The sequence below is a fragment of the Scatophagus argus genome, chromosome 11 (assembly GCF_020382885.2).
Source record: "Scatophagus argus isolate fScaArg1 chromosome 11, fScaArg1.pri, whole genome shotgun sequence".
Classification (NCBI taxonomy): Eukaryota; Metazoa; Chordata; class Actinopteri; family Scatophagidae; genus Scatophagus; species Scatophagus argus.
In genome coordinates, this window is record NC_058503.1 from 6,306,372 (window position 1) to 6,332,972 (window position 26,601).

Here is a 26,601-nt window from a genome sequence, read left to right on the forward strand (position 1 = left end):
AAAGAGTGTGTGCATGTTATATATAGCCTAACATGTATGTGTTGTCTGTACTGTGTATATACCCTGTATTGTGTTTGATGTGTCAGTTCTATCAGTCTGTCCTCCAGCTGTTGTTCCAGCTCCTGCAGCTCCTCCCTGACTGCTGACCTCAGAGCCTGAAGCTGCTCCACCTCCCGCCTGTACACACATACAGAGTTTGTTTTGTATCACAGTATCACATATCATCAAAGTCCAGTTTACTGTGAAACATGCATCTGCTGCTCTGACTCACCTGTCAGCAGGGCTCAGGTGATTGTAGACCAGAGCTTGCTGTCGAATGATTGACAGCTCCAGGTCCATCATCTGACTGCGGAACAAGTTCAGACTGCGCCTCTTCTGCTGAAACTCAGCCAAAGACTGAAAACAGAAACAGAGAGAGAGAGAAGCAAAATCAAGCATGCTGTTGATAACGACAACAACAATCTTCTCTGATGCTTCTGAGGTGGAAACAGTCTCAGCACATTCTGCTGCAAACTAATGTTATGTTAATATTAGGATATGCTAGTATGTCAATTTATTATATGACTCTGGATACACAATGGTGGAAAATATGTAAATATAGAGCATATAGCCCTTACACGTTCTTCTTAGTACTGACCACTCCAATTGGAGGGCAGGATAACCAATATTCCTCGATCCACAAAACAAACAGGACACCCTACTCTATATGGCCATGAGCAAAAGTGACGGGTTAAGTCACAGGGAGAATTTGGAATTGAGCCTAAAATACCACAGGAAGTATTGCTGTGTTGTGCTGCACAAGAAGACGAACATCAATACCTGGAGATTGGGCAGAGCTGTTCTGTGCTCAATGGATACATCCGGAGTGTTGGCTTGACTCTAGGTGGAGAAGAAAGTCATGTCAGTACAAGAACTAGACCTCAACAAGACGCAAAAAGGATGAGTTAAAGCTACAATAGTAAAACCATGTCGCTCAAAATAGTGAACAAACTACAAGCAGTAATGTTATCATCGCTGGTGTTTAGTAAAGATTTTTACATACTTATCACAAGCAGCAAGCATCAATCTTATAATAATAATAAATGCCTTTGTCTCTAGAACTAAAGTACTGAAGTACTGCTTACAAATACATGAAAATGTATATATATATATATGTATAAATAAAAGAAACTAAAGAATTAAAGAAACCCAAATTAGAAAGACTAAAGTACCACAAATACAGGGTGTTACAAAAATACCAGTAAAACCAAAGTAGCAATACATTTTAGTTTTCATGTACAGAGAATAGGACTAGAACAATAACAGCTAAGTGACAAGAGGTTAAGTAACAAGAGCTTAACAGACTGGAACTGAAGAAGACTAACCTGGCCAAGACTCTGAACAGTTCCTCTGATGTCATGCAGAACCTTCCTCAGTTGCATCTCGGTGCTGGACGGAGCAGGAGGAGTGAGGGTCGGGTGGAGGCTATGACATGAGCCGAGGGTTGAGGCCAGGCCTGGAAGGAAGCCTGAGGCAGGAGGAGGAGTAACCCCTCCGTGAAGGCTGTGTTCTGGAGCCAGTGATGGATACTGGGTGACAGAATGGGCATATGGCAGGTTTGGGTTCATGGTGTACCCATGGAAACCGAGATAGGGTGAGGGAAACTGCGAGCCGTGAGGAGTGGCATGGCAAGGTGACTGATGACTGTATAGATGATTATAGCCCTGGTGGTGCATTACTGGTGTTCCTGCATTCAGGTTTGCCAGACTTACATGGTAGGGAGCAGTGGAAGTTGAGGGTTGGTGCAAGTTGGAGAGGCTGCCATGCTGGGATGCTGTGGGAGTTGCAGGTTGGTGAAGACTGGTTAGACTAGAATGGTGAATCAAGGAGGGGTTGTGGTGAAGGAGGTTAGGAAGACTGATATATGGCTGGAGAGGGGAGGGGTACTGTGGAGGAGGGTTCAAAGTGAAGGGGTAGGGGCTTACGTTAAGGCTGGGACTATGATTGGGACTTGGATTTAAGTACTGAGCAGCAGGGTTAAGATTAGGGTTAGGATAAGGGAACACCATCTGTCCTGGATTCCAACTTTGCTGGTTTTGACTGGCATGCATGTTGTGTTGAAACTGACTCGTATGTTGCTGACTGGAGAGATCAGGAACGCTCTGGGTACTCCAGGAGTGGGCATGGCCTCCTGGCAACCAATCAGGAGAAGGGCTAGAGCTCTGCAGGGAATAGGATGACCGCATCAGATATCGAGGCACAGGTTTGGGTGGGACAAGAGCTTCTGTGGGAAGTCTTTGTTGGTTGTTAGAGACAGAGGTGGAGGCAGGGTTTATGATCAGAGTAGACAGACAGTTGGCTTGTTCTCCTTCCTCATCCTCTTCCTTCTCTTCATTTTCCCCTCCGGCCTCCTGGGTGTATCTGAAGGAGAATCTGGGCTGAGTGCTGGATGCCTTGCCTCGTCCAAACTGGATCCTGACAGAGGACACAACCCTAGAGGGTGACAGAAGCGAGGAAGGCAGGGAGGAGGACCTCTGCAGGGGTATACTGCTTCGCCCTCGTCCCCGTCCTCTCCCTTGGATTTGGGGTGTATCACTGGTCTGGGGCTCAACCCGCAGCCCTGCTCGGCTCAGCTGGTTCTGTTGGGCTCGTTTCAGAGCACTGAAAACTGGAGAGGATGAAAGAGGGGGATAAAGTGAACCAGAATCAGCCAAGAGTGCATGCTCTTCTTGGACCCCGCCCTCAGCATCCACTCCATCTGTTGGTGGATCTCTGTCTGCAGAGGTTTCATTCTCGTTTGGAGTGTGTTGTGGTTCTTTTGAAGCAGACTGACTCTGGGTGTGTTCTAACTCTGGTTGTGGTTCTTGTTCTGCAGCAGACATACTCTGGGTGTTCTCTGGTTGTGGTTCTGGTTCATGATCAGTCTGGTCCACACTCTCAACTCGCTTCTCATCCTGTGTCTCATCCTGTTGGGTTCCCATTGGGCTATTCCCAGGGAGCTGGTGGGCTGTGTACTGTGGAACCTGCTCTGAGCTCCTATCGTGCTCTCCCATTGAGCTACGTCTCCCATGAGCCTCAGCAGGCCCCTTCTTTTCCTCTGTGCCGTCCGGAAGATCAAACGCTGGTTGATCCAGTGCGAGTGGTGTGGCCACATCTTGTGAGGGGTGTGATGTCACCGTGGTCTCGCTGTCACAGCTGTCACTACTCTCCTGCACCTAATTACAATTAATTAGCAATTAATTACCAGCGTTAGAAAGAGTACTCAGACGCTTATATTAAGTAAAAGTATCAATACAAGAACAGAAAAATACTCCAAACTGTTTCAGTCAAAGTACATAAAAATTGATCTACAAATGTACAGTATTACAAGCATTAAAGTAAAAATATTCATTTTGAAGAAAAATATATATGACTGATAAAATTATTTATTAATGTATCATTTTGAAAGTAGCATTTTAGTGCTGTGGGTAATCAAAGAGCCAGTTTTGACTATTTTTAAGAGGTTTAGTGCAGCGGTTCACTACCAAAGGGTCAAGACACAGCCAAAGGATGACACGATAAAACTGACGGGTCACAAGATGATTAATGAAACAAAGTTCTATTGCTTAAAGTTATATAATTATTTGGAAGTTCTCTAATCTTTGCTTTTCTGTGAAGTATTGGATAATGTTACCATATTTTAATCAGAAACATCTTAAAACTTTAGCACTCACTGAACTGCTCACAACTCAGACATCAAAACAGTGAGTCACAACTACATACTGCTCTTGTATAAGAAGTCACAACCCAAAAAGGTTGGGAATCACTGTTTTAAGTTTTACAATGCATTGCATGTGACAGGCTTATCAAGTGTTTTCATTTACAATGTTCCTGAAAGTGAACTACAACTGCCAAATTAATGCAATAAAGCAAAAGCACAACATTTTCCCTCTGAAATGAGGTATAGAAGAAATATATATGATATAAAGTAGCATAAAACTGAAGTACTCTCTAATGTTGTGTTAAATCCACACTTTAGTACATAGAGATGGATTTAAAAACAGAGCCTTTCTGTATGAGAGAAAAACAACAGAGAATCTGCAGTTATTTATACAACAAAACTCTATGTGCTTGAATCTTGCTGAATCTGATGTGTATCTGAAAGATTTTATTAGTCAAACATTTTCCAGTTCCCATATGCAGGACTGTTTCGCCTCCTGCGGAAACAAGGCTCTGAAAGGAATCATATGAGTCACCTGAAATAACTTAAAGGTCAAAGTTGGCGATCTTAAACGAGATAGAAGTGATAAAGACATTGACCAAAACACACAAACATACCTTGAGGTTGCTGTTGGAGTCTGCTGAGGGCTCCTCAGCAAATCCACTGCTGTCTGACTGCTGACTGACTGTCCTAAACAGATCTGAGAGAGATACAGACAATGAAACATTATGATTACTGCAACACCCCTGTCTGTCCAGCAGGTGGGAGAGCATACACAGTTACACCAAGCATAAAGCATAGGTTAAAATAAAAAAAAGTCAGACTGTCCTCACTGAGTGAAGAAAGAGGTTGCATACACTCTTATATGTACACTGGACACTACAGAAAGACACCCAGTTCTACATTGATGTGAGATTCTACATGTTGGATGGAAAGAAGAAAAGCGCAGGCTACAGCCACCACTCCACCACTTTTTTGTAGTTTTTTTTCTTACGTAAATCACAACAGAACTTCCAGGCAAATTTCACCCCCGTTTACATTAAGTTGTTAACTTTCCCAGTACTTCAACTTTATGCAAATCATGTTTTCATGCTTCAGTGCCTTAGGGTGTGAAATGCCTGTGTTCCATAGAAAACGCATAGATACCAACTTGTCTTGCACTATATACAGTCAGTGTTTACCATCAGAGTTTACTTTAAAGTCCCCTCTTATACACTTTTATTTATTCAGGGGACTTACACTGAGAGAAGGGCTCTCTTTTTAGGAAGGCTATGATCATATTCACACAGTAACACATTCACACCAGGAAGCTGCCCAATACAGCTACAGTCTGATCTTATGGCCAGTGAGCAGCTCTACTGGAGCAGTTAGGGTTATGAGCCTTGGTCAAGGGCACCTCAGTGCCAGCAGTGAGGGAGCGGTGAGTGCTGCCCATCACTCTCTCCTCACAGATTTATCCTGCGGGTTCAGGGGACTGATGTTAAATGTTTTATGAGAAAGAAAATCCTTTCATCACTTTTTTTATACTTCAAAAATACACATAATGTATTTAGGTGCGTAACACTGAATTGAAAACTTTTGTTTGTTTGAGAGAAAAATCCAAAGGCCACCTTGAAGGCAGGTCAGTTATTAAGACCAGATGTTGAAATCAGAGGTTAAAATGAACTCACCGGTGGTCCTGGAAGTTCTGTGTGGGAGAGCCTCATCTTCATTACTCTGAATCTGAATGACAAACAGCAGAGATAATTTTAGAACAAAGCTACTGAGGGTCAGAACCCTCATTCAAAAACTCTGAGACTTTTCACTAACAACTTAGTCGATAAACATTTATGATTTACGCATATTTAGTGAGTCAACATGCTTGTTCATCCTCAGCAGTAGACTTTATCAGGCTCCTCAGTCATCTAATTAACTTTACCCAAGATTAATCAAGGCCACAATTTTCACTGTCAGTTTTCAGGTTCCAGTATAGGCACACTCTGCTATTAAGATGTGAGGTGCTGAGATGGTTTGATCAAATCAAGAGAACACCATAAACTCCATAATGCAGAACGTGAAACTAATAAGAAAAGGCATTAATGCCAACTTTGTGACTGAGGAGAACATTGCGCTTTTCCTCTGTGGGAGGAGGTTGGAATCCTATGTCAGAAGAGCTCTCACATTAGCAAATACATGACAAACTCAAGAGAATAATGTACCTCCTCCATGTCGAAAGAGTCTGCGTTTTCGGTGCGAAGCTGAGCCAGCTGGAGCGGGGCCAAGGTTGGAGGAGCTTTCTCTGGAGTTGAGGTCAGGTTCTTCTCCTCTTTCACCTCCTGCGTTTGATCATCTATTCTCTGATTTGCTGAGTGAAAGTCCACTGACTCTGACTGGTGCTCCCCACTAGATACTGGTTTGATGCTGCTCTGTTCAGGACTACAAGAGATGAGATGTTATGGTGCAGTCACACCATAACTCACTTCCCATTTATTTCCATGTGGATGTGTTACTGTACTGCATTTATCTGACAGCTTACTAAAAACTACTTACTTTCTAAAATAACATTTTATGTTAAATAGATAAATAAATGAAGATACACCCATAAAATATAAGTAATATAATATAATATAATATAATATAATATAATATAATATAATATAATATAATATAATATAATATAATATAATATAAGATTTCAGTCACAAAGGCAGGCTTTCCGTGGAACCTGCATGTTTGATACATAAAAGTACATTTTACTGATGTACTTTCAAGTTGGGTTTTGAATGGAGTATTTTTATACTGTTGTACTCTTCCAGAATTGCAAACAATTTCAAATATTAGCTAGCCAGCAGTACCTGTAGTCTGTCTCTCCATCCCCGCTGGTTTCTTCAGCAACCGTTGCCAGAGGACAGCTGTCTTTCTTTCGGTTATGTTTCTGGTTGACTGTCTCCACCTGATGGTTAGGGTTAGTGCTGCAACTCTCCGGTTCTGGACCGGTGTGTGTGAGACCATTGGTGTTTGTGCGATCAGAGGAGGCGTGCCCATTGAGCTGTGTGTGACGGTCAGGTATGTGTGCTTCAGGTGACTCAGAGGCGGCCACATGTAGGTTATGTTTGCTGATGGTTTTCTTGAGCAGTTTGGCGGCATTCAGAGCCGAGCTACTCCTCTTCAGAGCAGGAGACGGCTCATCTTCCCCTCCTTCACCTCCTCCTCCTCCTTCTCCTCCTGAAAGAGATTTTGAACATATTTTAAAAACATAAAGACTGAAAAAATATATTCATAAAAGAACTTATTGTCCATGGTGAATACAACATGTGTTCAGATGAAATAGCCTTTATAAAGCACAAACTGTCACCAAATTTCTGCAGGATATTGTTGACAAAAAAAAGAGTTGACCAAAACAGAATTTGACCAATCACTGATTCATCATCTGATAAGGTCAATGTGTTTTTGCTTTCCTCAACATTCAAAACTGTCTACAAGTAAGAAGAATGAAGTTGACTAAATATGACTTAAATTTTTATTGGAGGCCGCTGTGGCTCAGGAGGGAGAGCGGGTCATGCACTAATCGTGAAGTTGGTGGTTCGATCAGTGCGTGAGTATACAGTACGTGTGAATGGCTGAGCATAGATAGATCATGGGGAACTTTGGATGGAGGGGACTGCATTGTTTCCGATGAGCACATCGGCACCTTTCATGGAAAAAGTGCTATATAAATGCAAGTCCAGTTACCATATGGAATTTAACCATATAACCATTGATGGAAGGACTGTGAGTAAATCTAAATATAGCTGAGAAAATTAATTACTGACAGTCCACCTCTTCAACTATTCAATAAAAATATGTTTTATTTTGCTATAAAACAGTCAGAATAAAATCTGTGTGGCTCTTAAAATCCAGACTATGAGAAACCGTCCTTCAGTGGACGGTTTCCATGGTTACCTTGGTCCCTGGAGCTGATGCGCTGGACAGGCTGACCAGAAACCTGACTGTAGAGCTGGAAAAACTCGTTAGCTACTGTAGTCAAGACTTCGATCTGACGGAAACGACCTGAGGGAAACAAACAAAGCAAAACGGTTACAATGAACTACATGCAAAACAAAGCCAAAGGAAAAACAGAAACGATCATGTGCTCATTCAGGAAAATGTTAATAAAAAATAAAAATGTATTTTTGAAAATTTGCACTGATTTTCATTGTGAGATGAACATGAGATGCTGAAGGAGGCTTGGTGACAGTGGAAACAACGTAATGACACTTCATCACTGTTTAAACTGATATGTTGAAGTTACTAGCAAACAATTTGATTTACTCATGTAGTAGTTACCAAATGAAAAAAATATGCACCTTCCAGAGTATACAAAAATAAGAGTATCTAATGAAAAAGGCTTTACACATATGTCAAGAGTCACTCTTCCCACCTTCCTTCTTCTTCCTCTGTGGTTGTGTAAATCAAGCTGTCAGAATGATCTCTGATGACTTGCATACATCACTTCCTTCCGTACTTGCACCGCCATGTCTCCATCCCTCACTGTCTAAATACTTGTCAGTCTGTTATGAAACACAGACTTCTGTCTTTTGTCAGTTGCTCTGTAAATTCCACATAGCTAACTCTGATGTCACTACCTGAAAATAGGCCTACTTCTCTTGTGCTCTCTTCTTCTCTGGATAGAAAAAGACTATTGTAATTACTGTTGATGTGATGTTACAGTTGCAGTAGTGCTAATGTGAATTTTTGTAAACACTGGCAGAATCCATTAAGAACAGACATTAGGTTACCAGGATGGCTAGTTTGCAGTAGGATCAGCAGCAAGTGTGACACACAGTTTATCTAGACAATTTAAAGTACCTTTAGGGTCTAATTGCCACAGTTAATGTCAAATCACACCCATTCCCAGTCAAAACTCAGTCAAAACCGAACACATAGGCATGATGTGAATATTTTCAGGATCAGAGTGACTTAAACTTTGACCTATTATTCCACCCATCATTATCTCGGATGTCCATTGCAAATAATGTCCATAAATACACTTAGAAATGAGAAATACCGATGCGCTTCAGAATCTGCATGAGAATTATGCAGGTAAAAAAGACTAAAAAAAGCTCAGGTTGTACTCTGCAGGGTAGCTCACTGAACCTATGGCAGCTCTTCAGGTCTATGACGCTTCTGAACTTCTTGTAGATTGTAGCTTTAGTTTTGTCACACATTTATTGCATAGTACAATCTCACTTATCTCATTGTACACTTAGTGTCCAGCACCAAACTGCATACAGACAAAATTAAAAAACTAGCTGGAGAAGAAAGTGGAACATTTAGCAGAGCCACATATTTTGTCAGGAGTTGTTGGAGACCAAACCAGAGTTAATGAACGTTGGACGTTTAGACATATAGTTAACTCCAGTGGGATGATTACTATGTTTCACTGTGTCTGCTGGAAGCCAGCAGCAGCCAGTTATTGGCAAAAAATAAAAATAATTAATGCATCTTTAAAACATGATGAAAATATTCCAAGAAGAAAATCTTCAAGTTAAAACACATGATAAATAAATGATTGTGTCCAGGCTGCAGCCCAGTCAGCCACACGCTTAATTTATTTCAGTCACATCAGGACATGACTTCAGAGCATGAACCTCTTATTTCAGCAGCCGCGTGTGATGATAGTAATAATGTGTGAGTCTGTTTCCTGCTGACTGCTGACTGTGCACTCATGCTCATTCTGAGGATACTAAAACAGGAAGTGAGGCATAAGAGAAAACGACACGTACTCCCTCTTTTCTCTCTCTTCATCCCACGAGATTCTTTCTGATGGTGAGAACAGCGCTTACATAACAAACAACACACACACATATACACACACACACAAGTCTGGGATCCAGGGAACTGAAGGAACAGTATGAGAATGTTCCGGAGAAGAAGAAATCTTCCAGGAACCACAGACAAACCAGTGACTGTTAAAGGAGGAGTTCACTTAAAACAACATTTACATTTACTCTACCAAACTCCACTATTCTGCTGTGGAGTGTTATTCAGTATTATTGCATCTGGAAGTTTGCGGAACTTTCCAAAACAGCAATCTAACACCAACTTCAGGAACTGATTGGCCTGAAGTGTAGAGGTGAGACCGTGAGTTGAGAACATACCCAGGGTCTGAACTAAAACCTTTTCATGTGTACAACTGAGTGAAGCACTGTAAATGTCCTCTAGAAGAGACTGTCCACAACTTTATGCTGCTTTCCTCACTTATATGCTTATGTCTCTCTGTGACTGCCGCTGCGTGGTCATTTGGAAGACCCGTTAACACTTCTGTCGTCAGGTGTAGCTGAATGCCATGCCATACTAATCAATCCTATGAGCACACTGACACATTTAGTAATAAATCAGATACAAAGTATCACTTAACCAGAATCAACAGGCAGCGTAAGCTGCTCTGACACTCCACTGCTACAAAAAAATAAAACAATCCAGGTGATAACTGGTGAAATCCAAGGATGTTCAAACACCTAAACTGTTTTCTTCAAACTCTGGTGCAAACGGTAGAACATGAGACCAGTTGGAAAGTAAGTTATCCAAAATTACCGTTAAAGCCATTACTATGACAAGTACAGGAATACAGGAAAGGATCTTTCAATAAGCTATCTGTAAAAGCAACCTGCGTAGTGTATGCAAATCATTTGGCAATACATGTGACGTGTATGTCAGCACATGAGTGCAAGGATTGTCCCTAATGAATCATGCATCAATCAGCCAAAACCAGTGAAAACTCCGCTCACTTCATGTGTACTCCTTCACTTGTTTTTTATGTAACCATGAGTTGCTTTTCCTGCCCACCAGACTTTCTACAATGTCTAAAATCATCTGGTTTGTGAAGAATGCAAATAAATGTACTAACCTGACCAGCATCATGTTGATAAGTGAAGTGCTGATAAGTGAAGCACCAGAGCTCTTGAGAACTTTTCACTATAGAAATATACAGTTGCTACTGGTGTTTTCAGGTGAACATCTTAAACTGTGAAATCTACACAAGCAAAGCTTGTGTGTCCTGTGCATTCCTTGTGCATTTATGGTAATTGCATCTGGTGAACTCTGAAATCAATTTTGAAATGGCCACAGGTGTTGTTTAGGCCACACTTATCAGTAACTTCCTGCTCTTTCAGCACAGCATTTTTAATAATTAGATGCTAAAATCATGATAATACCCTGTTCATTTTTACAAATAGATGTTTTTAAAAATATACAAAAATGACTAATTATTGAATTATTAATGTATAAACCACTAAGCATAAGAAACAGCCTTGTTTACCTCAAACAAACTGGAGCCAATCATGAGAGCAAAGTGTAAAATCAAACTTTGCAAACCTGAAATACTTTCAGCTTTGGAGCAATGTATCTTCTCACACACAGAGGATCTTTGGTTAAGCCTTTTTACAGCACCAAGACAGTTAAACTGTCAAGAAGAAGAGAATCAGCCGTGTGTGTGTGTGTGTTTAATTATGGCACCAGTACCTTCATGCAAACATGGGTTTGAAAACAAAAAGAGGCCAGGATGTTAGAGGAGCAGGTCTGTGTGTGTGTATACTGCATGTGTGTGTGTGTGTGTGTGTGCGTGTGTGCATGTCTGCATGGCTGGGACAAACAGATCTTTGTCCCTGCTGGCGGTGTTGTCTAGGCAGTTGGCAGAACAGCTAAAACAGCTAAAGGACCACACAAAACAACACAATAATACTGGGAACAGGACATACACAGCACAAGTCTTTGAGCTTCACTTCCTGTCTACCATTTCAGGACATGAATTTCTGACTGCTAACTAACTATAGTTAACCCTCCCTTTGCAGGAGTGAGGTGCTTGTGTGTTGCTGTCCTTATAAAACTGGCTACACAACACAGAAAACACAGTCACAAAACTAGAAGAAAGAGTATGGAAGCACATACTAGTCAGGGCATAGTTGGGGTTCTCCAGTTCCATGCGCTGCAGCTGAGCTCCCAGGTAAACCTAAAGGAGATGTCATTTAGAGTAGGCCAACAGATGCACAGAGTAAGAAGCAGTAAATAAGAGCAGTTAAACAGACTAAAGGTTCTAAAATGTATAACAATATATACAGCTAAAAGTATAAACACATATACAAACCAACCTAAGAAAAATTTACAGCTGCTAGGATAAATAGATAAAGTGGGAGCAGGTGGTGCAGAGAGTTCAAAGGCTTGATGGCAGTGGGGTAGAAACTGTTCTTAAGCCGTGTTGTGAGGGTGCACATAATCCTATAGCGCTTAACGGATGGCAGCAGAGTAAAGAGCCTGTGACCTGGGTGGGTATGGTCCTTCAGTATGTTTTTTGCTCTGCCTGAACACAGTGCGTGGTGTATCCTTCTGAAGTCCAAGATCACCTCCTTTGAGTTCAGGGCTAGGTTGTTCTCCAGCATTCCAGGTGCCCCACCTTCTCCCTATAGGTTGCCTTGTTGTTGTTTGAGATGAGATCTATCACGTCAGACCTATCAGAATAATCTGCAGTACCACCAGTGCAGCAGAGAGAGCCTCAAATGGGCTGTGCCTCAAGAGAGGAAAGCCATGGGGATAGAGCAGCTACTTTGCTATCTGGACGCAAGTTTGGGTCTGATCAATATAAGCTGAGTCGCTTGGAGGTGTATAATGGTGAAAGACCCGACAGACCCTATGATTTCAGGAACATCACTGAAGATGTTTCCAAAAGTATCAGGAGATATATTAGGTACATACAAAACAGAAACTGAAACAATTGTAGCATTTTATGCATTCATTCCGATTTGCTTTGCTTTTAGTCCTTTAATCATGTCTGGCTTTTGTTTTTGTTGTCCCTAATACAAACCTGACTCATACAAAGACCTGGCACCTTCTGCGGTTGAGGTCCTGGCCTTAGTCACTATTTGTGGACATACGGAACATATTGCGCTAAGCAGGAGTTCAATAGACATTAAAAACATGCCCCATTCCAGTGCACACTGCTGTCAACAGTACCTTGATGTCGATGCCTCGGGCTGAGGACATGCTGTTAATGAACCTGGAGGGAACCCTTGAGGCTAGGTCGGGTTCTTCTCGACCAAAACCAAGATTTAAGAGGATTTCTTCAGGGTCCTCCTCGTACAGGTCCAGCAGCTCTGACACACTGTGAACGCACATACAGACAGTTAGCCCCTCAGTCACTAAAGTTAGTTGGCAGTTCCGTCAGCACTTTAGTCAGTTAGCTGGTGAGTTAGTCTGCTGGTTAGTTTAGTCTGTCTAACCGCAGGGTAAGGAGAATCTCCTCTGGGTGCTCCTCTCTCTGCTCCAACACCTCTGAAACACTACGAAGACACAGACAACCAGTTAGTTCTTCTCAAACAGACCATGCTCTTAGTGGGTTAGTCTGTTAATGAGATGGTTGGTTAATTGTTTAGTTAGTCAGCTAGTTAGTATGCCAGCTGAGCCATCCCTAGCTCCTCAACAGCCCCACCAAGAGGAGGTAAAGACCAGAAGAAACCTGACCAGCAGCAGAGAATCAGCACCTCTACAATCTTCAGAAGCTGATTTGTGTTTATTGTAGTTCAAAATGACCCAAATCTCATTTTGCAGCAGCATTTCACAAACCTGCAATTGTTGGTTATTTTGCCTTACTAATTGTCCACGAAAAGACACATCATAATGCGCTTCCACAGAGGATAAAACCCACAGTCTTCATTGGGTGCAAAAATCTGTTCTAAAGTTCTGAAGCTTATGTGAGGTATAAAAGATCTTTTAACGCCTGTACAACCTGGAAGACTACAGCAAGCAAAAACGATTTCAGTGTTCATGAATATTGTTTTCAGACACTCTTCGAAAACTGTAATACCATCCCCTAATGGAGCAATATTCGCTATATGAAGCTCTGATGAAGAAATTTGTGGGCTTTCTAAAGATCATTGTGCTTTTGGTTGTATTTGATTTTTTTTTACCATGAACTGGTTAGTTTTCTCCTCGACACTCCCAGAAACCCCATCAATCTGCTGCAAAACTTTGTCACATTTGAACACAACCAAGAAACATCTCACACCTTGTATCCACAACAGAACAGATTATCCCTGATGCACCACCCATAGCACATTATGAACTATTAAACACAAAACACCATTCCCCTCCAACTGCTGGAATGCTGCCCAAACCCTGGCACCATTAGCCACAGCCCTGCTCTGACCTCATTATGTTGCTCCGCTCACCAACCGCCACCAATCAGCCTTTCTTAAGACTCATGTCCACAACAGACAATAGGTTCAACAGTAAATCCTCCAAACACAAACTCATGCACTTTGGACATTCAGATTTAATAAGTTTAAATTTATTGACCGCAACTGCCTCAATTATGATGGTTTTAAACTCCAAACTTCTGACAGAGCAGCGACACTGTGAGCTGTTATCATTATTAAAACAAGTCAAAAAGCCTGGCTCATGTCTGCATTATTGTAGGTGAAATAATAAATAAGCTTCAGTTATAGGCTGAAAGAATACAAACCCTTTGGCCAGAAACTCAAAAACTGACCACACAGGTTAAGATCTGTATATCTTTCATATTTATATACATCTTACAAGGTATTATATTATTTTTTCTAACTGTTGTTTCAGACCTCTTAAAGTGAAATGTCTAAAATGTCTACCTAGGACTATAGCACTAATTTTGAGGCCCACATGAATGACGAATGTTGTTTAAGAAATCCAAAAGCAAATTGGCAGATGCCATTTTTTCAAAAATGCACAACATCAAAAAATATTCTTATGAGGTGGCCTTAGTTTTCTTTTTATAAGAATTTTAACCAATATAGGCATTGAGCAGGACATTTTACATAAGAAAAATAATCTTGTAAACTTTAATGTAATGAAGACACTGCCTCTAAATTACTTATTATTATAATTACAAATATATATCAAATGATTTGCACTGCATGGTGGTTATCTTGCTTGTGCAGTTTCTCATCTGTATTTCTTCATCTAACAGCTCACTGTAGCTACCCCTGACTCTTCGGTTACTCCAAGACATACTTAAAACTAATCAGTCATTAAACAAATGACCAAAAAAACTATTTGTTTTGTAGATGTATTTTTGGTGAATGATCACAGTCATTCATCAAAATGAAGTTTTATAACAGCCCTCTGTGTCTCCACCCCTCTCTACCTTACTTCTTGCAGAAAAACTTCCTTGAGCCTGACTGAAGGTGACAAGGTGAACTGACCTGGACACAGTGCTGCTCTTCCCTGACCCTGTGGAGTTCATACTTCTTCCTCCTTCTTTAAACCGACTCCTCTTCTGATCCGCACCAAGACCAAAACTATACATACATTAACATACACAATCAACCAGACACATTAACACGGGGTAGAGAGAGGAGAAACTGAGTTATCAGCAGCTGAAACTGATAACTGATAACTAGAACGTAGAAAATTAAAAACGTGAACTCACCAGGATTCAGTTTTATCGTTACTGGACTGAAGATGGTTGGCTGCAGAGGAAAACAAGGAAACTAAGATTAGATATATAATCAATAAGAAATAACACTCTGTTGATCAGACTGAAGGAATGGCGCCTGTAAATGAAGACTCTTTTTTTAATTATTTTTTTATTTTGGAAGCACCTCTTGGATGCTTGGATGCTGATCAGAGTTTAGGCAGTTCTGTCCTGCTCTTTTGAGGATATCAGTAAGTTAGCACTCCAGCAAACCCAGCTAACATTACCTGAGATAGTGTTATGCTAGCCCCACATATTAGTGAATCCTCATCCTCAAAGAGTTTTTTTTTTTTTTTTTTTGTCACAATACTGGAAAAATAACACTGACATGATGTATTCCATCATGTAAGACAAGCAGCCAAACACATTTATGTCAGAACACAAAAGAGTCTAATCTTACATTTTTTTCCACTCTATAATACGGGGACAAACCACGTCTACACTGCAACGCAACCTTAGTCTTTCAGACTAACATCACAAATGTAGCCAGAAATTATCTTAAGATACTTTTACAAGATTTGTGAGATTCTCATTTTAATTAAGTCAGTTGGAAACATCACATAACCAGTCAGAAGGAGCATTCACATTACTGTCATCGTTACATTATTGTAAACATTATCTTCATTAGCTAGCTAGGTTTAGCAGATAAAAACTCTGAGTGACAGTCATTTCAGTGAGCATAATGAACAATCGCTGCTTTTGTCTACCTGTCTCTAGACTAGGACCCACTGTTTCAAAAATTACTGAGGGTTAAATCTGTTGCCCTTCTGACTTTCTAAATATTGCTTCAAGCAAGTTAACTCTCATTCAGTCAGAGAACTGAAAGTCATCACGAGATGGAGGTGTGACGGTTTTCGAGTTTTCAAGAAATAACCTGTTGGGACCTGCCGTCCTACCATTGTCAACCCCGCTCTCTCAGTTTTCCACTTCTCCTTTCTGTGACTCAAGTGTTTTCTTCTCTGGTGGAAAACCGGATTAGAGGAGTCCAACATGACATCAACTCGCCTCCTACACTAATTCACTAACTCACTGCCATCTCATTCACTTTGAATCATTTAATCAGCTAATTCACTTCCGTCCAATTCATGCATTAACACTTTAATCCCCTCTCATCCTATCCTAAAGACATTCGACATCATAACAGCCCATTAGGATCTGTTCATACATGACATTTCTTCATCAAGTCCTCTGCATCAATAAGAGCTGTAAGCCACTTCTTCCAAATGTCATTCTCAACATGACTGACAGAACAACATGAGGTGAGATTTACACTGATGACAGGAAGTAGACGGAGCCACTTAATTAAAGGGACTGTTTGGGTTTTCAACAAATACTTCAGCAAATGCAAATGGTGATTGGTTGCGTGTATTAAAAGCTTGTTGTGTGCGAAAATAAAACATGACACAAAATTCAGAGGTAGGAAAAGCATAAAAACTCACATTCAGACACAGTTCAGTCCTAGTGGGTCCAACAGAGGAGAAGTTGTGAAGTTGTCAAGTCTGACAGTAATTTAAATTTATTTCAATATAAAATGAAATATAAAAATGAAAGATGTAATGCATTAATGTGATTTCTTATAGTCACTCAGAGCTAAACCCACAAAGAATGTTCGCCTGGCCATCCAGTTCCCCTCAGTCATAAGAACCTCACAGCATTATTCAGGTCACTGTGCTGGTTTAAAAGCTGTTTACTACCTGCCTACGACAGACACCATGAACTTACCAATTTGCTTACCAGAAAAGAAGATTTAAAAGAAGAAAAGAAGAAGAAAAGGAATTTACAAATCTCCCACATCATCACAGTGTCAAGAACTTGGGTGAGAGGTTGCAGGGTAAGCAAGAAACTAATGAACTGGAAGAAAACACTAATCAGATGTGGGAAATCGTGCTGAAATTACTTGTTAATTAACTACAAACATATAAATTAACAATGCTGAAAACACATAAATTCATAATTTTAGCACCAGATGTGAGCAACAGCAATCCAGAAGCTTTTATTATTGTATATGTCATTAAATTAAGTAAACTATATTGTAACAAGAGACTGCTGTTCCTAAACATGAACTCTCTGATCAAATCTACACAACTTATGACCTCTTAACATCAACTCATTAGTGTCTATTCAGCCCCAGATTCCACCAGCTGACCCTCTGCCCACACACAGACACACACACTGCATCCCCCCGTCAGTTTTCAGTGCTTCACCATAAAGTCATTACAGTCTATTGTTCACACAATAACACATACAACCTCTAGTTCTCACAACCATTACTGATGCATTCACAGTGGATCAGAGGTATGATAAACACACACAAACACTCAGTCAGTGGGATAGCAAGTCATGCATGCAGTGTGTTTCCACACCTCTGTGACTGTTGACTTTTCCTTCATGAAGAAACAGGACTCAGGAATGAAGATGGAGTGCCTGTCCTTCATTTACACATGTGATCAAGCTGCATTCTCATTATATTAAAGGAATGTGTTTTCACTGTGCTATGTATACTACATGCTCGACCAGTGATTGGGGTACACACATTATGAACTCTTTCACCAGTAGGATTATTCTTCCCTCAAATGAGCCAAACAACAGGTGTGAAAGCAACCTTGTTCTGCTTTCTAACAAACGCTGGAGCAGCTTGTCTATGGTCTAAAAGCAAACATAACAACCACAGGATTTTTTAATAGTAGATATGTGATTTTATAATAACAAATCCATGTTCATCGTCAACTGTTCAACAAACATTCTTGTATTAAGTGAGAGAATGATTTGGTAAACATGGTAAGATGAGCATGGATATTGTCAATCACACAGTCAAAAGCAGCCATAACCACTTGTACTCTACATAATGTACTTTCGTGTAGTCCATTAAAAAAGATCATGACATAGCAATCCCACAGTAATGAACCATGTAACACTGCTGTACAAGATGCCTGTTTTACACCCCACATCTGGGGTGTCCATAGCTGTTTCTCATCATTCATAAAATGCAGTTTATTTGCAGTCTAATGATACTAATGATGCTTATAATCAGTGATTTTCTTCGATAGCTAGACACCAGACACCAGAGAACACAAATATACAAAAGCCTGAGTGAACATGAAGTGAACCAGAATAAAAAGACAAAAACCCATCTGTTTTGTTGCCTTGGTCTGGACCAAAATACCTAAGAAAAGGTGTGAAAATGTTCTAGTCTATGAGCCCCGAGGGAAGAGGTTTTTATCAACTCTCCCCACTTGCTCCAACGAGGTCAGAGCATTGACCGCCGATACACATTGGAGTCGGCTCATTAAAAATTACTGCTACTGGGAATTATCTATAAACATTTTTTCTTCATGTTATTTTTTCACACTCAACATCACTGCTGATTCTTATTCATCAATACGCCTCAGCTGTAGTTTTAGTTTCTTTTATGATCTTCTGTAATGTGAAAATTTACACACAGTGCAAAAAAACAAAAACAAAACAAACAAAAACAAACAAAAAGTAAATGATCAGGATGCCCTCCTGGTTATAGTTCAGTAATAAAATCCTATTGATTTAATTAATCTTAAACACACCTATGAATAATTAAGGACTAAAAAAGTAAATAATATGTGCATTATCCCCTTGTGCCCAGATTATGCACCATTTAACTACCAAAATGGAGTTGGATACACCCCAAAGCCATTTAGACGATGCACATCGAATCAGGGCAAATAAAGACTGACTTATTTCAACCCTCAGACGTTAGCCACAGCTTTGATTATATCGGAAGCCATTTTCATTTATTCATTCTTTTCATTTTATATGAAGATATAAGGGTTGGTGGGGTAGTTACAAGTAAAAAAAGAGATCCTCTTCTGACAGACAACTGACAGTTCACATGACGATCACACTGGCATACAGCAGAAGAAGGCGAGCCAACCTCAGTAGCATAAAGGCTGCAGACACGGGGCAAACATTGCACCAGTCTGCCATCCGTTTCAGTCACAATTTTCTAGTTCTATTACCGTTTGGTTTGCCGTTAATAATTTGACCACATAATGTTTGAATCAGGGATTCAAATGACCAGTGAAAAACCCTAACAATATCCATGGTCCCAGCTGACTCTGAGTAAGATGGAGAATTTTTGGAGAATTTACCAAAAGGTCAAAGTATTCGCTTTGTTGCCCATGCCAGTTAAAAAACACAATTAGCAGAGCATGAGGGGAAACTTTTAACAATGAGCAGAAACCTGTAATCTTGTTTGTGACTGACCTTCCGCTCCCAGTGAAAGGTCATCTTCAAAGCTGCAGCCGTTCCTCACGGCTCCTGTTCACACAAGCACACACACAGAGACACAGATAAACACACGCAAACACACACACACACGCACGCACACAGAGCACACAGAGAGACAAAGCAAAATAATAAAGTTGCAAAATCCTTTCAGTAACATATCCATAATTACATGGGTTAGATGAAACTTCTCTACTAATTTTGACTATGCTGACCGAAACCAAATTCAAAAACAAGTCATGATAACTAGTTTTATGTATTTAGTTGAAACAACAAATACATAAATCAATAAATAACAGAATGGATGTGGTCTCAGTGTCCTAACATGTTGTGGCCCTTGCAATGTAATATACAGTATAAACAACACAGACAGAAAATGTTGACTACCTCTGTTGGGAGAAGCACTCTGATCATCCAAAGAGGCTCCAAGGGGAGTCCTGGGAAAGAGACAGACACAAAGAGAGAGTCATAGACCATCCACACCATAAATTAACCTTTAAAAATTTCAAAATCCAACAAACTATGTGACGCCAGGTCAACTCCTATTAGCACAACAGCTGCACCACATGCCATCATATTATATCAAATGACGTATGGCGCTCATAGCACAGACCAGAGGACACCACACACAAGAAATCAAGAGTTCACAGTAGAAAAGCTGCGTCTGCCTGTAAAGATGTCCATCTTCCGGCTGCCAAAAATTCTGTGTTGATGTGTTTAGCCTGAATGCTCATCTAGTGTTACTGCTACTTCAGGCTAACTTAAAATGCCTTTAACCTGACAGGTAAGGCACAGTCCTAACCAGACTAGGCTTGCTAACAACAAACCAGGAGACACTATCTATATCCAAGTGTAACTCCAGCTCAAGCTGGGGGTAACAAGCCCATACGAACCACTAGTTTAAATAAAGCACACTATACCAGCAAACTAACCTATGTGAAATTAATTATCCAAAGTCAACATCTAGCCTAGTCTAAATCCAGGCTAAATCCTGTTTGTTTGCATTAATCCATGCTGAGTGACAAGGCTACACTAACTATCAGGCTTAGGCCAACTATCCTAGACTAACTGCCTGTCAGACTAAAACGAAGCATCTCGCGTTATCTACTGAACAGGATGTAGTTTAGGATACCAGGATACCTCCTAGCCTGGCTTAAGTTTACTATTCTATGCTAACTGACTGTCAGATTGAAGATAACAGTCCCACTCTAACTGCCTGGCAGGCTAATGCAAAGTATCCCAATGGTAGGTGCTAATCAGGTGAAGGATAACTATGCCGGTCAGACTAAAGCTGTTTATCCAAACAATAAAAGCATCTACCTGTCAGGTGAGGGCCAATTATCTCAGTGCTCACTGCTTGGCAGATAGTGGCTAACTATCCCAACACCGACTTCCTGTCAGACAAAGTCTAAGTAACGCACAGTAGCTGTCTGTCAGACGAAGGCTAACTATCCAAACACTGACTTTCTGTCAAACTAAGATTAAGTAACACAGGCAAAGTGTCCATCAGGTGAAGGCTAACTATCCAGCTGAATCCACTGCAATGGCTACTTATTGTTACCCCAGGTGTTCTACTGACCAGTCTAGTTGTTCCAGGCTAACTAGTTGACAGATCAGGCTAGTTGACAGCAGCAGGTAAGAGCTCTGAGGTCTGAGCTGCTGCCTGCAGCCGGACACTGGAAACACTGAACTGTTACACAAGCTGCAGCTCTTATCAATGGGACAAACTTCATGCCACCATTCAACAAACACACACACAGACACATGATTGTGTAATAGTGTACGGCCGCAGTGTTTGCTATTCCTTCTACTTTCCACCAGCAGCCATGCGGGCTTCAGGCCCCTGCCCTGTGGCTGTTGCTATAATAACCTGATTCTGCTGGTCACATTACCATAGTGATGTTACGTTACAGAGGACACATGTGAGAGTTGTGACTGACAGCAGCTAGTGCTATGTGTGTGCATGTGTGATAAGAGTGTTGACTCAGCAGAAGGAACCCCTCCTCTGTTTACTCTCCTTTCTTTTTTCTGCCTTACTTTCCGTCTTCTGTCAGCTTCTTCCTGCATCTTTCTTTCCTTCTTTCCTTGTCTCATCGCCTGACCGGCTCTATGTGCCCTATCTCTGGGTGTTGGTCTGCTCCCTTTATGTGTGTGGATTCTGTATGTTTTATGTCTGGGCGTGGGCTGTGTGTCTGTTCTACGTCAGCAGCTGATAACACTGCAGCTAAACAAACACACATACACCACAAAATGCCAAGAAAACATATCAATAAACCAGTAAGCAAGAAAACCACTTAACCAGTCCGCCACTAAGCCAATCAGTCAGGATTTAATAGACTACTAGGTTCGTTTGTTGTATTATCTTGCTTTTCTTGTTCACAGATATCACTTGTTCAGTTTTATTTTAAAAGGCAAAATATACAACAATTTCTTTAACCACTGACCACTGACATATTATTAAGATGGAAGACACATCTTCACTTCCTCCCACCATACGTTGGAGACCCAAATATCCCTGACACAAGTGCTGCCATCTCACCTTGATGACGGTGGAGCCAAGGGATTGAGTTCCCGCCTATATCCCCAACCTGAACTAGTTGCAAGCAGCACTTAGCTGTCAATCATGATGTTTCACCCCTTTTTATATAACATCACATAAGTAATGGAAATCAAGAAGATCAGGAAAAAAAGGAACATGTGGACAGCAGCTTGTGATAACAATTACCTAAAATGTCAGAAACCATCTTTGGCAATCAAGATGTTTTGCTTTCACTTTAAGGGAACTCTCATGTAGTCCATTTTTATATACAATCATTAGTCCAGACTCATAAAATATATGGAGTGACTTCATCACATGGAGCGATGACAATCACCTGAAGCTCAATATCATCAAAACCAATGAGCTTATGGTGGACGCCAATGCTTCAAATATGGATGTTGCAGCAAAGAAACTAGTACTGAGGATCTATAAAATCAGCACAGCTTCAAGGTGGACACCCAAAATTAGTGTCACCAATTCAGTATGTGACCGAATGTGAAATATGGCCACAATCTGTCCTTCCATTCCTGAGTTATGGTGTTCAGTAATGGACAAAAAATATTATGACGTTACAGTGAAGTTGACCTTTGACCTTTTGGATATAAAATAACGTCACTTCACCATTCATCCTATTAAAGATTTGCATATGTCAAAATTACTGGATGAGTTCTTGAGTTAAAAATAAGTTTTGTGAGATCACATTGACCTTTGAGCAACAAAAAAATCAGTTCATCTTTGAGTACAAATCAATATTTGTTCCAAATCTGACAAAATTCTGATGGAGATGCCATGAGATACTGGAATGGAACAGAAATATTCTACATATTATGCCATTAAGAAATCCTGATGTGCAGACTAATCTGAAAAGCCTGCACTGCACATATGACATATAACAAACTGGCTCAAAGAGGATGTTAAAAACGCTGATGTTGTCCTTAAATCAGGTGATGAACGGATACTGTACCTGCAGTCGATGAGCCAGCTGGTTATCTTGTTAGGGATTCGCCCTGACAGAGAGATGGGTGATCATGTTAAAGCAATAAGCCAGCAGATGTCATGTGCAACAGTGATTACAACATGCTATAAAAGCATCATATTGGTGCCGGACATCAGGATATAACTGTCAGCATGTCAGCTGATTGCAGTCATAGTGCCAGCAGGCTGCAATTCCATCCAATTCCTGCTCACACCACTGTGTCTGCAGCTAATGATTATTTTCATCGTCATTCAATTTTTCTATTTTATCATTTAGTGCAAAATGCCCATCAACTTTACTAAAGCTGACCAACAGTCCAAAGTATAAATATGATCTATTATAGGCAGGCAGGCAGCAAATCCTCACATTTGAAAAGCTGAAATAGCAAATCTCTAAAAACTCTAAAAATGTTCAAATGTTGAAGAATGCTGTTGATTAACTATAGTTTTCAGTGAACACTCCAGAAAGTTTTCTCATCAAATGCAGGGCTAATGTGAAATATGTAATGGTGTTAAAAAATACAGTTAATATCTAACCTGATTCTTCCGAGGGTTTCTGTGCATCCCCATCACTCTGGTTCTGTCGGGGCTCCTGGGTGCTGCAGTGTTCTGGTTCTGGTTCTTGCCAGAAGGAGTCTCTGCTCTGGGCCCAGGCCCTACGGCGTATATGGGCTATGTTGTTGTCTGAGAGCACTCTGGGATCTGAGGATCAATCAAGCAAATAATTTGTCTTACTGCCAGGCTGTTCTGAAGTCAATAATCAGGTTTGGCAGGTATTCAACCTGACAAACAGAAACTACAACTGATTGAATACAAACACACACAGCCAGTGAATCAAGCTGAGTGATCGCACGCATCCAGTCCTCACACTGCAAACGTAGGCCTCCTAACTGTTCTTTTAAACCACTAGTTTGATAAGGGACAATAAAGACATGAGGGCCCAGAATTAAAGACAATGTAATTTCATTAATATACATAATTACAGTATATTGTATATACAGTATATAGACTCACTGTGGCAAAGTAAAGTTGAATTTCAGGTGACTTTGTGCAACAGTTGCCCGAAGTTCAAATCTGACACGTGAATTTGCAAAAACAACAGCAAGCCATCAAATCCAGTGACTCACAGAAATTTATGTCTGACATAGGCCCACCGCCTGATCCTACAAGCTGAAGTGTCGCTTCGTCTACACCACCCATAACGTTCCAAATGTGTTTGTCTCAACTGATTCTAAAGTGGATCTTACACTACAACACAACTTGTTCATACAACAAAATTGTTAATATTTTGCTCAGTTTGGTCAAGTTGATGATTACTTTTAGCCAAAAATTTCAACCGTTTTTCCATCACTTATGTGCACAAGTATCCACAACTGTTTGAAAGAAAGACAACCCACCTGGAGCAATGCTGGCATCCATTCCCAGAGCTCCACACTCCATATGTGTCCCTCTGTGTGTCTGTTTGAGGTCAGGCTGTCAGTCGGAGATGACTGACAACTCTACAGCAACATTAGCAACTGGTAACACTCCTAGAGAGTGGAGGAGAGAAGGCGGAGAAGAATGTGAGAAGAAACATTGAACAATATTGCAAATGTGATTTAGTCAACAGGCTAGGTTTCATCTGTAGTCTCCGGACAGATGTTGCAAAGACACATTAAAAACAATAACAGAATATAAGATTACATTTAATCAAGTTGCTCATAAGCATGCGGAGCAACAACAAAAAAAGAATGGAATATTATTAAAATATATAATTATACTACATTGCTTCATATACTGATGAAAACATGCAACACAGAAGTAAATAATACGTCACATGCAAAGCAATAAAAAGGGGAACTGTGTTGATACATAAATCCACTAAATGAGACACTGTGTTAGGCACTAGCCTAACTGAACAATTCACACAGAAGCATACAATGGCCTACACAACATAAACTTCTGCAGTAGATGAAATAAATATTTCACTATGACACAATAAAACATCAATAAAAGAAGGAAGGCAGGTACATAAGGGCAGAGTGGTGATAGCTGACAGCAGACAGCAAGCAAACGTACTCAGCAAGGAGCAAATGATTTTCAAGACAGAAAAAAAGAATTTCTTTAAATTATCTGTGTGTTCCATCCAGAAGGCATGAAACAGAGTGAAGATGTTTTGTAGTGAGATGAGAAGCTGAAAAGAGGCCTTTTTATAATTGATGACCAAGTTACCCACACTGAGACCAGGCTCACACAGGCTGCCGTTCCAACCAACCGACCGACCACTGAAGGCCATACGAAAAATGGGACACCACGAAAATCAGTGATGGAAGGATTAAAGCACCTGTTGTAAATTAATATTAATTCCTGAGCAACTTGTTAAAAAAGTCAACTTGCCTGTTGTTGATCATTTATGAGGGAAGAAACTCTCTAACATCTCTCTCAACACTACCAGCTGATTCAATAGTTACATCTGAACCTTCAGTATTTGAAATAACTAACTCTTGAAAAATAAGCTGTGCCAAATTTAACTATTTCAAGGTGTCCGATATATGTTTAGACAAAATGTGCAAAAAGATTTATTTTGAGATTAGTTAAGTTCCATCTTATCTCAATTTTAGACTGTAACTCCTCAGAGTATCACATCAGAATCACTATCAACAGCTACTGTCAATTACTTTTAGGTCAATCGATTAGTATTCTTAGAAATCTGAAACAATAGCAGAGAAGAGTCCAATGTTTTGTTTTCAAAACAAAGATGTGATGTTAACAATGATATAAAACAGAAAAATAGAAAAGCCTCACATTTGAGGAGCTGGAAAAAGTGAGTACTTACAGCCCCTGCAGCCGAAGGGAATAAGATCAGAGTTTACTACTGAGAAGGAAGTCTATCTTTAACCTAACATTGTTTACAAACAGAAGAGTAACAATGCAAGTCATTTGCTTACATGGTCGCTAACAATATCTAACAGTCCTTTACTAAAAACAAAACTTGAGATTTGAATAACAAAATGCGATCAAGCGAGAAGTGAAAATAAGGTGATGACAAGAGAAAAGCAAAGCACAGAGGTAAATATAGACTAAAACATATGGAGTCGCTGAGTGGAGAGGAGGATGGAGGGAAAAAAGGAAGAACATGCTGCCAAATCTAAATGAGAACGTGTGAAGCAGGAAACAAGTGATTAAAATGAATAACAGAACAACTTCCTGTCCGAGAGAGACAGAGATGGTGGGTGAGGGAAGGTTCGGTTTATTTTTAGATTTCTCTTGTCAATGCAAAACAAACTGGAATGTCAGAAAACAACAACAGTGAGACAAACAGTGTCCGGAGCGCAGCAGAGTGTTTAACACACAGTCACCAGTACGACCGAGGAGCTGGTTTTACTCCATCATCACAGCCCTTAAGTCATACTTCAACATGAATTTTCTCTTTCTTTGTCTTAACACTCGGCTCCTGCAGGCCTAAAGGCTATACAGTCAGTAGTGTCCTTCTTTACAGGGAACAGAGGCTGTGTTTGGTTTGGACTCTGTCCGTTACTAAAGGATCCAATGGTTTTCACTGTGGGGAAAAAAAGCATCTAGAAAAGGGTTGGGTATCTAACCTCAATCCTTTTTTGCATTGCAATATGTCTATGGCACTGAGTATCAGAATGTCATCTACTGTAGTCTGCACAGCAACTTTCAGTACTTGAAATCTCATTGAAATTCTCA

At 40.4% G+C, this 26,601-nt stretch overlaps 1 protein-coding gene across 6 annotated transcripts in view; it reads right to left on the reverse strand.

Annotated features, from left to right (window-relative positions):
• The window catches only part of itprid2 (ITPR interacting domain containing 2), a 34,620-nt gene that overhangs the window by 5,079 nt on the left and 2,940 nt on the right, over window positions 1–26,601 (reverse strand). For 3 of the 6 annotated variants that reach the window (XM_046403819.1, XM_046403820.1, XM_046403821.1), the window contains 19 exons: window positions 24,309–24,440; window positions 23,449–23,613; window positions 22,901–22,943; window positions 19,785–19,834; window positions 19,377–19,430; window positions 15,096–15,135; window positions 14,869–14,964; window positions 12,913–12,972; window positions 12,647–12,794; window positions 11,588–11,648; window positions 7,601–7,708; window positions 6,514–6,877; window positions 5,878–6,094; window positions 5,350–5,401; window positions 4,297–4,379; window positions 1,365–3,194; window positions 820–879; window positions 272–396; window positions 63–177 (listed from right to left, as the gene is read on the reverse strand). In XM_046403819.1, the coding sequence (XP_046259775.1) occupies window positions 63–177; window positions 272–396; window positions 820–879; window positions 1,365–3,194; window positions 4,297–4,379; window positions 5,350–5,401; window positions 5,878–6,094; window positions 6,514–6,877; window positions 7,601–7,708; window positions 11,588–11,648; window positions 12,647–12,794; window positions 12,913–12,972; window positions 14,869–14,964; window positions 15,096–15,135; window positions 19,377–19,430; window positions 19,785–19,834; window positions 22,901–22,943; window positions 23,449–23,613; window positions 24,309–24,351 (3,714 nt within the window). In that variant the 5' untranslated portion in view covers window positions 24,352–24,440. Of the gene's footprint in view, window positions 1–62; window positions 178–271; window positions 397–819; window positions 880–1,364; window positions 3,195–4,296; window positions 4,380–5,349; window positions 5,402–5,877; window positions 6,095–6,513; window positions 6,878–7,600; window positions 7,709–11,587; window positions 11,649–12,646; window positions 12,795–12,912; window positions 12,973–14,868; window positions 14,965–15,095; window positions 15,136–19,376; window positions 19,431–19,784; window positions 19,835–20,976; window positions 21,826–22,900; window positions 22,944–23,448; window positions 23,614–24,308; window positions 24,441–26,601 lie in introns of those variants that run through there. The other 3 variants (XM_046403822.1, XM_046403823.1, XM_046403824.1) reach the window with 3 other exon arrangements.